Source organism: Ruditapes philippinarum, unplaced genomic scaffold (genome assembly GCF_026571515.1).
Source record: "Ruditapes philippinarum isolate M1 unplaced genomic scaffold, ASM2657151v2 ctg795_1_1_1_1, whole genome shotgun sequence".
NCBI classification, from domain to species: Eukaryota; Metazoa; Mollusca; class Bivalvia; order Venerida; family Veneridae; genus Ruditapes; species Ruditapes philippinarum.
This window is the reverse complement of record NW_026857770.1, coordinates 139,803-153,385: the sequence shown is the minus strand read 5'-3', so window position 1 is coordinate 153,385 and position 13,583 is coordinate 139,803. Positions and strand designations below refer to the sequence as shown.

At 32.4% G+C, this 13,583-nt stretch overlaps 1 protein-coding gene across 1 annotated transcript; it reads left to right on the top strand.

Moving 5' to 3' along the window:
- The first annotated feature begins 454 nt into the window (after window positions 1-454).
- Window positions 455-2,967, top strand: LOC132750955 (uncharacterized). Its single transcript, XM_060741050.1, has 3 exons — window positions 455-1,586; window positions 1,804-1,914; window positions 2,373-2,967. Exons 1-3 carry the CDS (start codon window positions 962-964, stop codon window positions 2,834-2,836), a joined length of 1,200 nt encoding a protein of 399 aa, XP_060597033.1. The 5' UTR covers window positions 455-961; the 3' UTR covers window positions 2,837-2,967.
- The last annotated feature ends 10,616 nt before the right edge of the window (window positions 2,968-13,583 follow it).

Here is a 13,583-nt window from a genome sequence, read left to right as displayed (position 1 = left end):
TCGGCGTCAGCGTAGCCACTTACATTAAAGTTTTTGTAATACCTCAAATATTTTCAAAGTCCATTGACATATGGCTTTGAAACTTTGCACACTTGTTAATCATCTAGACACCAAACTTTAGATAGGAGGGGGTAACTCTATCAAGCACTTTAACAGAATTATGTCCCTTTTTCGACTTAATATTTAGTTAAAGTTTTTGCAATACCTCAAATATTTTCAAAGTCAATTGACATATGGCTTTGATACTTTGCGCACTTGTTCACCATAATGACCCCAACCTGTAGACAGGAGAAGGTAACTGTATCAAGCATTTTGACAGAATTATGGTTCTTTTTCGACTTAGAATTTATGTTAATGTTTTTGTAATACCTCAAATATTTTCAAAGTCCATTAACATATGGCTTTAAAACTTTTACCACTTGTTCACCATCAATCCCCAACATGTAGACATGAGGAGGTAACTGTATCAAGCATTTTGACAGAATTAAGCCCCTTCTTTGAATTAGAATTTTCGTTAAAGTTTTTGTAATACCTCAAATATTTTCAAAGTCCATTGACATATGGCTTTGAAACAAGTTGAAATATTATACTCTTCTTTGAGAGCATAATAGGACTCTCTGCTAGGCCTTAAACTGTAACATGGTTTGAAAGAAAAAAAATGTCCTTTTGTTAACTAAGAAAATTTTACATTATCAAGTCTTTTTTACTATCAAGCACTAAGAATAGTCGAGCGTTGCTGTCCTAACCGACAGCTCTTGTTAATGTTTTCACTGACTTTATCAATTTCAAATGTCTAAATGTGTGTAATAATGATGCATTTTAAGACCATTTGAGCTTTTAAGTCACAGTCGTATAAAATAAATATCAACTTGGCCGTTATGAATTTAATGTAAAGAGATATAAAAGTCAAATCATAATATGGACATAACATTTCTTTCTTTCTTCAAGAAACAGGTAAAAGATGACAACGACTGACGACGAAAGGCATTGTAGAATTTGCTTAATGTTGATGAATGGAGGCACGAAAATAAGTAAAGCATTATTTGAGAAATGTATGAAAGTTCAGACACCAGAAAACCATATTCCTCATCCTTGGTCCCTAGATGACTTTCTGAGGGCGAATGAGACGAAGATTTTGGGAACTGAAACAGGGAAAGCCAAGAAAAAGATCATTTTTTCTGCGCAAGGTGTAAGTTCACAAGTCGAAGAATGGGACCTATATATGTACTGTTTCTTTCTTATTGAGATAGTTGACGTTGAATGTCGTGTGCGAATGGATATTAAACAACTTCGAAAAATAAGAAATAAAATTTGTCATCTAAATGAGCCAAAAATTGGTATAGAAAAATACAACAGAACAGTTGATAAACTCGGAGTTATTTATGAAAGACTTCTCAAGGAAATTTGTGACGAAGAGCTTACAATTGAAGTGAATAGAATTATTAAGGCATCAAAAGAAGATCCTCTTTCTACCAAGGAAATAATATTTACTTTGCATAAATTTTACAAGACAGATTTAGAAACTAGAGAAATATTGACACAACAAAACGCAGAAACTAGAGAAATATTGACACAACAAAACGCAGGTAAAATACATATGCTTTTATTCATAAACTGTAGCAATGTTTTCTGAGATTATGATACTAATAATGTGTTTATATATTTCCACTTCAGCTATATTTCTTAAACTATGTTTACATATACAATGTACCTTAAGGTTGAAACTGTATAAGACTAAAATAATGATTTTCTTTGTTTAAATGACAAACGTTTGTTTTTATCATTCCAAAAATACAATTTCAGAACTTTCCTGCAATGTCAAAACATTGATGAAAAAAATGGATGATATTGAGAAGAAACAAAATTTGATGTTAAGTCGCGGGTTAGTTGATTGTGAATTCGAGAACTGTACAGGTAAAGTATAAAAATTAGGTGATATATGATATTTGGAAGCCTGTATTATTATCATTAATACCGGGATATTATTATTATTATTATTGTTTTTATTTTTATTAATTGTATTATTATTATCAGTCATTCGTTTTTTATCTTTCATGAATAGTTATTTAGAATATCTGATTGCACTAGAACAAATTGAATAAGCGACATTTGAGGTATAGAAATTTAGTAAAGCAAACAAGTTTTCCGACACGTTTTTCGTAAAAAACATTTTTATATCTCCTTGGTCAAGTGAATAATACAAATAAATCTGAATAATTCATGCTTTTGCGACCCACTTTTCAATTTTCTTCTATACATAAAATGATCAACTGTTTTTTCTCAATTGTTTCAAGATAAAATTTAATTTAGTACATTTGTGTCATAATCAATCTTTTCAACAATATTCATGTAGGCATATTGTTGTATTTTAGAGACCTGTGTGGAGTTGCGAATAAAGAATTGTCCTAGTTGTACGGAAAGATTTATTTCAAATGCCCTTGTTAGCATGTACAAAAAGGAAACTGGTCAGCCGTCAAACGAACAATTATATTTATCTGAAGAAACACGTACTGAAATGATGGCTGCTGTTAAAGACACAGTTGCTTCCTTTGCGTCAAAGAAACGGGCTATAATCGATGTTGAGCAAAACTGTGTCATTTTACTACTAAACTGTTCCACTGTTAATTCATTGCTGTCATTGTTTTATGACTGCATAAACGGGGATCTCAATAAAGAATTTCAAAAATTAGAGTCCGCAGTAAGACAGATAAAAGGACTAGAGGAAGTTTCCCTTGAAGCTGTTTTATACATGGACGAGTTCTATAGGACAATGCACAGAACAGGTATAGTAGTATATAAAAATGACTTGAGGCAAAAATTACAAGACGTTGGATAAGCATCGTCTAGTAAGGATTCCTATTTCCCGAATGTCTTTGATATGTAGGAATTATGATATTTTAATGGTTATACTTTCGAATTCATAGATATATTTCTAGCCAGCGTTTTACAGTTTTGCAAATCTTTAATGCAGACTATAAAATCCCTTAAAAGGACCAAAATAACTTTTGTTTGTTTCACAGTGCTGTAACTGACTTATTATTAAAATATTAGAATATTTTAATTTAAAATAGTACAGAAAAAGTAACGATCATTTCCCATATGTGATAAATATGTCATAAATTTATTACCTGATTAAAATTTTGCATTTAATCAGCGTTTCTAAAAATATCAGGGATTTGAAAATGGTTTCTTTTTCGTTTAAACAGTTTGTTGACAATAACGAATAAAAGTTATGAGTATTTGCGAATTCTTTTCTTCTTTGTGGAAGCTTAATTGTACCTTTAACTACAAAGCTGACATTTAAATGATTAAAATCTATGCAATTTTGTCATGGATTCTAACAACTTTCTGTCCGCAGTGATTAGTTATAAAAAGTTATATAAAGTTATATAAATTATGTATTTCATCGAACCCTTAACGTCACAAATAGTTTAAATATTTAGCATTTAAATGGCCTATTATATAAATACGGATATAAATTGCTAATTTCAAAGATGACTACACGCGTTGTGACCATGGCCTTGGACAGGCTTCAAGAAATTCTAAATTTTTATTAAATAAAGAGCTTCATTCCTCCTTTGATCTCTAAACATTTTATAACCTAGAATTTTGTATTTGGAATAACCCTTAACATAGAATTGCCTCAAACTGCAGTGACTGATCAATGTTTTGTTTTAATTTACCCTCACATTTGAATCTTGGGTACAGTTTATACATGCACATTTTATAAAACTTTAACTATTTATGTTGCTGAGAATCACAGTGCTGTCTACAGTTTAGTTGATAGAATAAAAAATTTTGCTTTTAATTTGTCTTAATTAGCTTCCAAATGACCTACTACTGTATTTTTTAACTATTAAGGAATACTCACAATTGTCTGTATGTTGAACTTTGAAATGACTTGTAAAAAGATCTATATACTTTTATGTGTTATTATAAAAAAGTAAACTTGTCCAAAACTGTGCGATTATTGTTCTGAAATATCAATGTTATCAAATTTCATAAATATGTTTTAAAGATTGATGTATTGTTTTATCTTTGTTTTTGTTATGTGAGTTCTTGATATTTTTAAAATGTTTGTAAATTTAAACGTACTAATAGAAGAAAACGCATTAATCCTTTTACACGGTATTTTTATAATAGCTTCAGCTCTTGATGAGTCTGTTACAAGGGCATATGGTAAACATCTGCAAAATCGTGGTCAAGGACAGACAGAGAATACTTACGGTATAACTGACGTTTGTTTAGTGGAAAGGCTGCTACCTGATTCTGACGACAAAATGCAATCGCAACACGCTGTTCGTTTAACAATAAAAACAGATGCTGATAGGAAAACGCAACTAAGGGACTCGATAAAATCTGGTTCCTTTGACAGCAGTTTTTGTCGTCTGAAAGAAGAAATTTGTAAACATTTCAACTTTACGGATTTTTTAATAGAAGCAAAACTTGTGGAGGAAGAATGTGGTTTATTTGAAGGTAAAATGTCATGGCATTTTAAAGTTTCATGAAAGTGATTTTTTTTAATTTTAGATACTGTCAAATGGTTTCAAATTAAATCTTTATAATCCATTAAGTAAGATAATTTTATTATCTATGTCATTTCATTAATCTAAGCTATCAGTTATTTAGAGACTTCTCACCAAAAAGGAGAAAAAAGCCAACCGAAAAATTAAAGTGATGACTAAAGTTCTTCAAATATTTTCTTGAAGATGATTATATCGTTGAAGACGATCAAAGGATTGAAGATGATCATAGAGTTGAAAAAATTAACAGTGATGAACTCGATCGAATTCTTGACGAAGTCAATACTGTTGAAGACAAACACATCGTCGGAGACTGTAATATCTTTGAAGACGACCATATTGTTGGAGATGATATTTCAGCTAAAGACGATTTATCTGATAACTGTAATGAAAGTAAAGATGAAGACCTTTCATCCAATAAGAGTGAAGTAAATATACGTAATTTGTAATTTGCACAATTTTTTCTTCCATTATTTCATTTACATTTTTACCCATTAAATGTTGTCTCAAAATAAAAAATAACCCGATTAGAAGAAAAATTCTTAAGGATACTATTTCCTAAAACAAAACATCTATAACAAATTACGCACAAATACATTCTTAATTGTTTAAGTGTGTTGAAAATATTTGATAAGATTTGAGTTTATTGTACATATCAAATATGGAATAACTTAATTTTAAGGTGCATTCGTCTCCTTACCTAAGTGATTCAAAATGTAAACAATTTGACGAAACTGGAGTGTCAAATCAAAATTGTTCTTTAAAGAAAGACCCAACTAGTGAAGCTGTTACCCAGCTTGAATATACCACGACAACGGACCAACAAGCAGAGAACAAGATTGAGGAGAATCTATGTGAAATTGGAGAAAATATATTAAAGTACAAACAACTCTCAGAGGTGAATCTGGTATCAAGCTGCATAACCTATAAGCTTAAAATTACTAGCGTGTTCTACTTTTCTTTCATTTATTGTTTCAGTGTCGATTAATACAACAAATTAGGTTATCATCCTGAACGAGAACATAGATATATCAAACATTAAAAAGAGTTTTTAACTATATAAGCACATTTTCCTTAATATACTTTATATATACGAGTTACTTGTGATGTTAAAACACACAGACACACGCACAAGTACACACTCACGCATACACACGCACGCACACACACACACGCGCACGCACACGCACGCACGCGCGCACACGCACACACACACACACACAGGTGAATCGCTGTATGACACCGCATCGCAGATGCAACGGTGACAAAAAAAAAGAAATGAATCAAAGCTTTTGATACAATCGTTTAATCAGCAACCAACTTTTACAAAATATTCTACGTACAGAGTAAAATGAAAACGAGTCCTAACAGACTTTTTCTGCAAATTAAAATACCTCAAACTACAGGAAAAATATAAGTATAACAAATATGACAAAGTGATTACAGTATAGCCCATTCTTCACTCTGTGGTAGGGATATGATTATGTTATGTCTCAATACATTTTTGACAAGTTTAAAGTATAAAAGTAAATGTAATGACGTCTTATAAAATGCATAAGCTTTACACTATTGTATACTACTGTAAAGGGAAGTAATTCAACTTTTATTGGAACAGGAGGAGGAAGTGAGTCATTCCCCTTTGTATCTCCATTCACAACCAAAAGTAAAAGTAGACAGCGAAATTTTCACCCATCCAGTCAGGTAATTAGAAACATGTTTTCTTATTTATTTTCTTGACATATCATTGAAGAGTCAGTACAAATTCATTTAATACACACAATTTAAAATTTATAGTAACATGAGTAAGAAAGTTAAAGTGAAGTGTTTAACTATATCGCCGTAACTGCTCTTATTTTGATTCAATATGCTGCTACTAGTTATAAAAACACTGAAGTATTTATCAAATTCATTACAACAAATAAACCAAATCCTTTTAACAATTCTGTAACAGTGAAATGGTAACTACTTTCAATAATTCAAAAGACAAAATGTAATTCACTTTTAAAAACATATTGAAAAGAAAGTATAATTTTTCATATTCATGAATTTTGTTTAAAACCAAAAAATGAAAATAGAATAACAACATTTTCAATATTTTTTCTATATAAAAGGAACTCCGGTCTGGTTATTTAAGAGTTAACATGCTCATAAATATTAAAAACATTTATGCAAAGATGATTTTTACAAGGCGTGTGTTTTTTTAGAGTTACTAAATATATCATTTGGCTTCTGAATTGTTGACTGTTGTATGATCTTTTTGTTGTATATATATATATATTAACATTGTATTTAATGTCTTCGAAATAAGCTGAAAATACTGTAAATGGTCAAAAGCACACTAGTTGCTGATTTCTAATAAACTGAACTGAAACGAACAAAATACTAGTATGTATTTTACATATTGATTTCACACTTTCTAAACTTAGTTACGCCACGTCAAGACGGATCTTCTGTTCTATCCTGCTCTATGACATGAAGAACAAAAAGTATAAGCCGAATAATTTTGCAAAAGAAACTGTGATGCCTACTTATAAAAGTTACCCTATCCTTACTTTACAGAATGTCCCAATCAACTGACGACAGAATACGAATATCAATTAGGTTATCAGAGGCTTTAGATGATATTGGTGTCAATGAAAGAATGATAATGAATGCAAGACGAAAATTAATGCTGATGGAGACTATGAATAATATCACATGGAAGTCACTTGGATACAATAGAGTTTCTTATTATATAGGGAGTCGATGTGAAGGAACAACCACTTTAGGACTTATGTCAGACATTGACCAGCTATTGTGTATAGGTTATTACAATGTAATACAGTACGTGTCAGAGTGGGAACATGGCAAATTAAACTATGCAATGATACAGGATGAGAACACTACCCCTGGCTATTGTTTTCTAATGCTAATCCAACACGATAAACCTCTCCCTGCCTCTGTCATTCAAAATAAACACCATATTATTGATACGAAAGGAAGAATATTACTTAGGAACTCAATGATTGGTGATATTATTCAATATGAAACACGAAATCAACCAGAAATCGCTATAAAGAACCAACACAAGCAACAACGACACATTTCTACAGACATCATTGCAGCGCTTCCTTGTAAATCATGGCCAAAGTCAGCAGCATCAGGATGGTTAGAGAGCCAAGGTATTGGAAAATGGCCAACACAAATGATTAGAAGTAAGGCAGCTAGTTTAGGGTGTTTGGTTGTTCCAACTGGAAGTAAGGTCAGTCTATACCCTGAATTGGAGTGGAGAATATCTACACCGCTGGCAGAAAGGTGTGTGATGTTTGATTTAAATATAACACAAATAAGGTGCTATGTTTTAATGAAGATGGTTCTTAAAACTTTTTTAAATCCTAAAGGGGAAATAAATATCTCCAGTTTCATTTGTAAAACAGTTTTATTACGTTGTATACAAAACAAAGAACCAGGATTATGGAAAGAGGACAATTTATTCGAATGTTTAAAATACTGCTTGATAGAATTACTCATTTGTGTACAGGAAAATCATCTCCCACATTTTATTATACCTTACAATAATTTGATTGCAGGACAATTTACAATTAAGACAAAATATCAACTTTTAAAAAATATAAGTGATGTTATACAGAATGATGTACAAAGTTTACTTAGCATCGATATTGATAATCTGGGACTAAGACTTCAAGTTAAACTGGGACTTGTAAAGCGGCAATACAATTTATCCTCTTCACTAGATATTTGTGAACAAATTTCTGCTTGTTATTACTTATCATTCTCAATGAATACGAGTAAAACCCATCTTTGTCTTTTAAAAACATTACATAGTAAAGATATTGGAATAATGAAGCAAACTGTAGAGAGGCTTATGACCTACAATAACAATGATAATAAATTAGAACATGCTGCATTCACGTTTCTAGCACCTATACTCTTTTCCACCTATGGATCTGCACTGGCTTCAGCAAGTATAGGTTTAAAACATCAGGTTTCACCTCAAGCATTGGTTTGGCTTCTAAATGGTTTTGAGTCAGACATCTCATCTGGCAGACTGAAATTGGCTTCAGTATTCTACAGTACAGGAGATATGGCGAAAACTGATCTTATTCTGAGACACACAGAAAGTCAGTATTACTCTTATACCGTCGTCCCTATCTGTGGATGCTGGGATCCAATGCATCTACCAAAAGTAACAGCAGGATTCGCGAGGGTATGTAATGAAAACATTTTGGACTGTGTAAAAGTTAATACAGCATTTTGTGTAAGATTTTTACAACAAGAGATCAACTGTGTTCCTTGTGAACTACAATATGAAATGTTCAGATCTACACAAGACGACTTGCAACACAGAAATCAAGATGAAGAGTTTTGGATGGATTTTGCTGTAGTTGATTCTCTAGTTCTCCTATATTTCCTACAATATAAAGTCTACAGGCATCTTCAAAGGTATCAGGATCAACAACAAGCTCTAAGTAAACTTGCACACACCATAGAGACAGATAAAACCCTAAGACATAAAGAAACAGCTCTCAATGTTTTAGGGCAATGTATGGAACAGGAAAACAGACCTAAACAGGCATTTCAATGTTACCTGCTTTCTCTGCAACAAAGAGCAAGAAACAATGTGGCGAAAATTCATATATGCCGCCTTCTCTCTAGTTTGTTAGTTGGCAAGGACACTTGACAAAACACAAACAGCATGAAATGTTTAATTATAATGTAATGCTTACTTGAATTGGACAGGACCTCCTGATAAAACTGGCTTATTTGTTTGTGTACCCTATTTGTTGTATAGTTTCATGATGAAATATACAGGATAATATAACTAGAATAAGACCAATATAACTTGACATGCTAGCTGATAGCAGAATACACTCAGATTAAGATCTATATGACTGCAGGTGCATGCTGATGGGAGAATATATCAAGATAAAAAACATACTATGCTAATCTTTGAGTATAATATTTTAATCAAAGAAATTTGTTAAAACCTATAAAATCCTTACTGAATATGTCTACTTCGAATAAAAAAATGAATTTACTATGTTTTGGAAGTCGCGTTCTCTTTTACAGAACAAGTAAACTTTTTCTTTTCTTAAAAAAAAACTGGAAGTTTTTGTAACGACACTATAAATTCATATTGTGACCACTTGTAGTGTGTAGAGTTTTAAACATGGAATATCCACAATTTTCTATTTAATGAGAGCATGTATCCAGAATGAGATTAATTTGACCTGAGGTATTAGTTGATTGGAAAAAATAACCAGTATGAGATATATATGACTTGAAGTGCTCGCTAATAGTAAAATATAACAAGATTGATATCTTAACGACTGGAGGTGTTAGCTAATATAAAAACATAACCGGATTAAGATCTTTATACTGGATGCCCTATCTGATTGGAGAATATAACCAAAATGAGATCTTAATGTTGATTTATAGATTGTATAGATAAGATTATAACCAGATTGAGATCTGTATGACCTCAGGTGTTAGCTGAGGGGAGAATAAAAACCAGATTAAGAAAAGACTAGAGGTGCTAGCTTGTGGAAAAAAACATGTATAACTAGATTGGAGGTGCCAGGTTTCAGGTTTCATTGAAAACAGAAGGTTATATCATGTTAGTAACTTATTCAACAGATTAATAACATTGACACTTCCTTTCATTGACTTTTTAAAACAGTTGATATTGTATTGTAGAATCTTGCTTAAAATTTTGTATGCTGATTATTAGTAATCATTTAATTGTAAAAAGAATTGCAGACTCGGTTTGATTGAGTCTGTACATGAGGGATAATGAATAAGTGCAAGTGTAAGTTGTTTCCGTTTATATCCCCTTTTGGCTTGTTTCTCTTACTTAATTTGTTAAAGTTATTTCGATTGGTGCTTGGTGCTTTCGGTTTAATTTATAGTTTTATTGGATGGCTTACTATTTTAAGACATACTGCATTGCATGCTTAGTGTTCAACCCTTTTACAGTTTGACACTACGCTTACCTCTTTTGATTACACCCTGAGGGAAACCAAATTTGGGAGCCTAAATAAATGGACAGTTTTTTAAAAGCCTTTTGGGGTCCCGAACTGTCTTAATGTTCTCTTTGCCTTGTTTTTGGTCCGGCCTTTATTTTAAAATTTCCTTGTTTTAAGGGGACATTAAATACTTTTGTTATGGCTTTGGGGTTTTATTTTTATAATGTTTCTACATTGTAAATTTTGGTTTTTTTATTATTTAACCTTTCTAAAACATAAAAAAAACTGTTAGAATATTTTTTTGGCGGAGTTTCATTTTTTTTAAACACTGTTTCGCCCTTTATGGGGGAAAAATAGGGGGGTAAAAAGGTGGGGTTTTGGGGGGCCACATTAAACCGGGTTTTTTTAAACTCCAAGCAAAAACTTTTGGGGAAAACCGTTCCCAAAGGCGGCCCCCCCTTTTAATTTTTCCTGAATGTTATTCTCAAAACGTTTTTTCATCTTTTTTTATGCCCATTTTTGTTTTTGGCCCCTTTTTGGGTTTTTTTCCTCGGTCTTTTGGGTAAGTTAATTTTTTCCCTTTTTGCCCCCCTAATTTTTAATTTCTTTATTTTATCCCCCTCTTCCTCGGATCTTTGCCCCCTTTTCCCCTTTTTGCCCTTTTGACTTTGTGGCCTTAATTAAAATCATTTTTTGGTTTTTCCTTTAATTTCCCTTTATCATTTTCCCAATTTTTTTATCTTTTTTATGCTCCCCGGGGACCCAATTTTTTTATTTCCCCCCCCTTTGTCTTGCTTCCGTCCGTCTTTCCCTGTCAGGTCGTCCCCTTTTCTTGTCCGGGACATAACTTTGAAGAAACAAAACAAAGAATGTATCAAAATGAAACTTTGTAGGTAGAATAAGATTCTATTTGAGTTAAGGTGTGCAGTGCACAAGAAACCGTAACTCTGCCTTGCTTAAATTTTTTGAATTATTCCCCTTTGTTTATTTTTAAACAACTTTGAAACTTTGTCCCCGGGACATAACTTGTAAAAAAGTATAAGAGGTATCCAACATGAAACTTTGTTTAAGGTAGATAGAGTCTCATTGAGTAGGTGCTGCATGTGCACAAGAACCGTAACTCGGCCATTTTTTTTATTTTTTTTTTTTTTGCCTAATTTTTGAATAATCCCCCCTTTGGGTTTATTTTACACTTTGAACTTTGTCCGCGACTTTAAACTCAAAAAAGTATAAAAAGGGGTTTTATAAACATGAAAACTTTGGGGTAATAAAACCCTCATTGATAGGGTGCAGTGCACAAAAACCCCCAACCCCCTTTTCCCCAAATTTTTTTAAATTTAAATTCCCCTTTTTGTTTTTTTTACCTTTGATTTTTGTCCGGGAAATTTAACCCCAAAAAACTAAAATTTTGGGTTTCAAAATGAAACTTGAAAGGGTAGATAGCCCTTTCTTTGAGTAGGGGGTTTTTTTAGTGAAAAGAATTGCCAAATTTTTTGATTGTCCCCCTATTTTTTTTTTTACTTTTTTGAATTTTTGTCCGGGAACATAACTTAAATTTTAAAAGGGGGGGTTTATCAACTAAAAACTTTGAAAGGTAATAGATCCCCATTTGGGGTAGGTTGCAGTGCAAAAAAAACCGAAACCCTGCCTTGTTTAAATTTTTTAAATTTAAATTCCCCTTTTTATTTTTACACTTTGGAAAACTTTGTCCGGGACATAACTGTAAAAAGTATAAGAGGTATCCAACATGAAAGACTTTGTAGGTAGATAGATCTCATTGAGTAGGTGTGCAGTTGCACAAGAACCGTAAACTCTGCCTTGCCTCAATTTTTTTGAATAATCCCCCTTTGTTTACTTTTAACACTTTGAACTTTGTCCGCCGACATAACTCTAAAAAGTATAAAGAGGTAATCAACATGAAACTTTTGTAGGTAGATAGATCTCATTGAGTAGGTGTGCAGTGACAAGAAACCGTAACTCTGCCTTGCCCTAAATTTTTTGAAAATTATTCTCCTTTGTTTATTTTAGTTTAACTACTAAATGTGTAAGAGGTAATCAACATGAAACTTTGTAGGTAGATAGATCTCATTGAGTCAGGTGTGGCAAGTGCACAAAAAACCGTAATCTCTCCTTGCCCTTTTTTTGAAATAATCCCCCTTTGTTTATATTACAACCTTGAACTTTGGCCGGGACATTAACTCTAAAACTTATAAAAACTGGTATTTCAACATTGAAATTTGTAGGTAGAAAGATCTCATTGAGTAGGTGTGCAGGCGCAAGAACCGTAACTCTGCCTTGCCTAATTTTTGAATTGTTCCCCTTTTGTTTATTTTTTACAATTTAAAAACTTTGTCCAGGACATCACTGTAAAAACTATAAAGGTATCAACATGAAACTTTTTGTAAGGTAATATATCTCATTAAGTAGGTTTTGCAGTGCACAAGAACTGTAACAACTGTCTTGCATACTTTTGGGAGGTTAAAATTCCCTTTTTGTTCATTTTGACAATTTTGAAACTTTGTCCGGGGACATTACTCCAAAATTAAATAAGAGATTCAAACATAAAACTTTGTAGATAGATAGGGGTCTCAATTGGGTGGAAGTGCAGTGCTTAAAGAAATCATTACTCTGCCTTGCCTTATTTGAAGTTATTGCCCTTTTGTTTATTTATACTTTTTGAACTTTTGTCAAAATGCTTAAATGCCTTAAAGAGCCTAAACAAAGCCTGGTCTAATTTCTTTGGAGTTATTGCCCTTTGTTCATTTTTGGGCACTTTTAATTTTACCCGGACAATAACCTGATATCATCAGGAAACTTTATAGATAGATAGATCTCATTGAATAGAAGTGCCAGTGCAAAAAAACATAAACTCCGCCTTGCCTAATTTTGGAGTTTTTGCCCTTTGTTCATTTTTTATAACCTTCCTGTGTCCAGAACCTTTTTTTTCCCCCGGGGAAGCAAAAAATCACCCGTTTCAACCGGTTCTTGTTATAATCAGTGATTAGCCTGTCCGTGCTCTGCCTTGTGCCCTGACCTTTTTTGTTCGTGGTCCACCTAGGCTCCTTGCCACTGGATCTTGTTGCTGGGCCGTGTG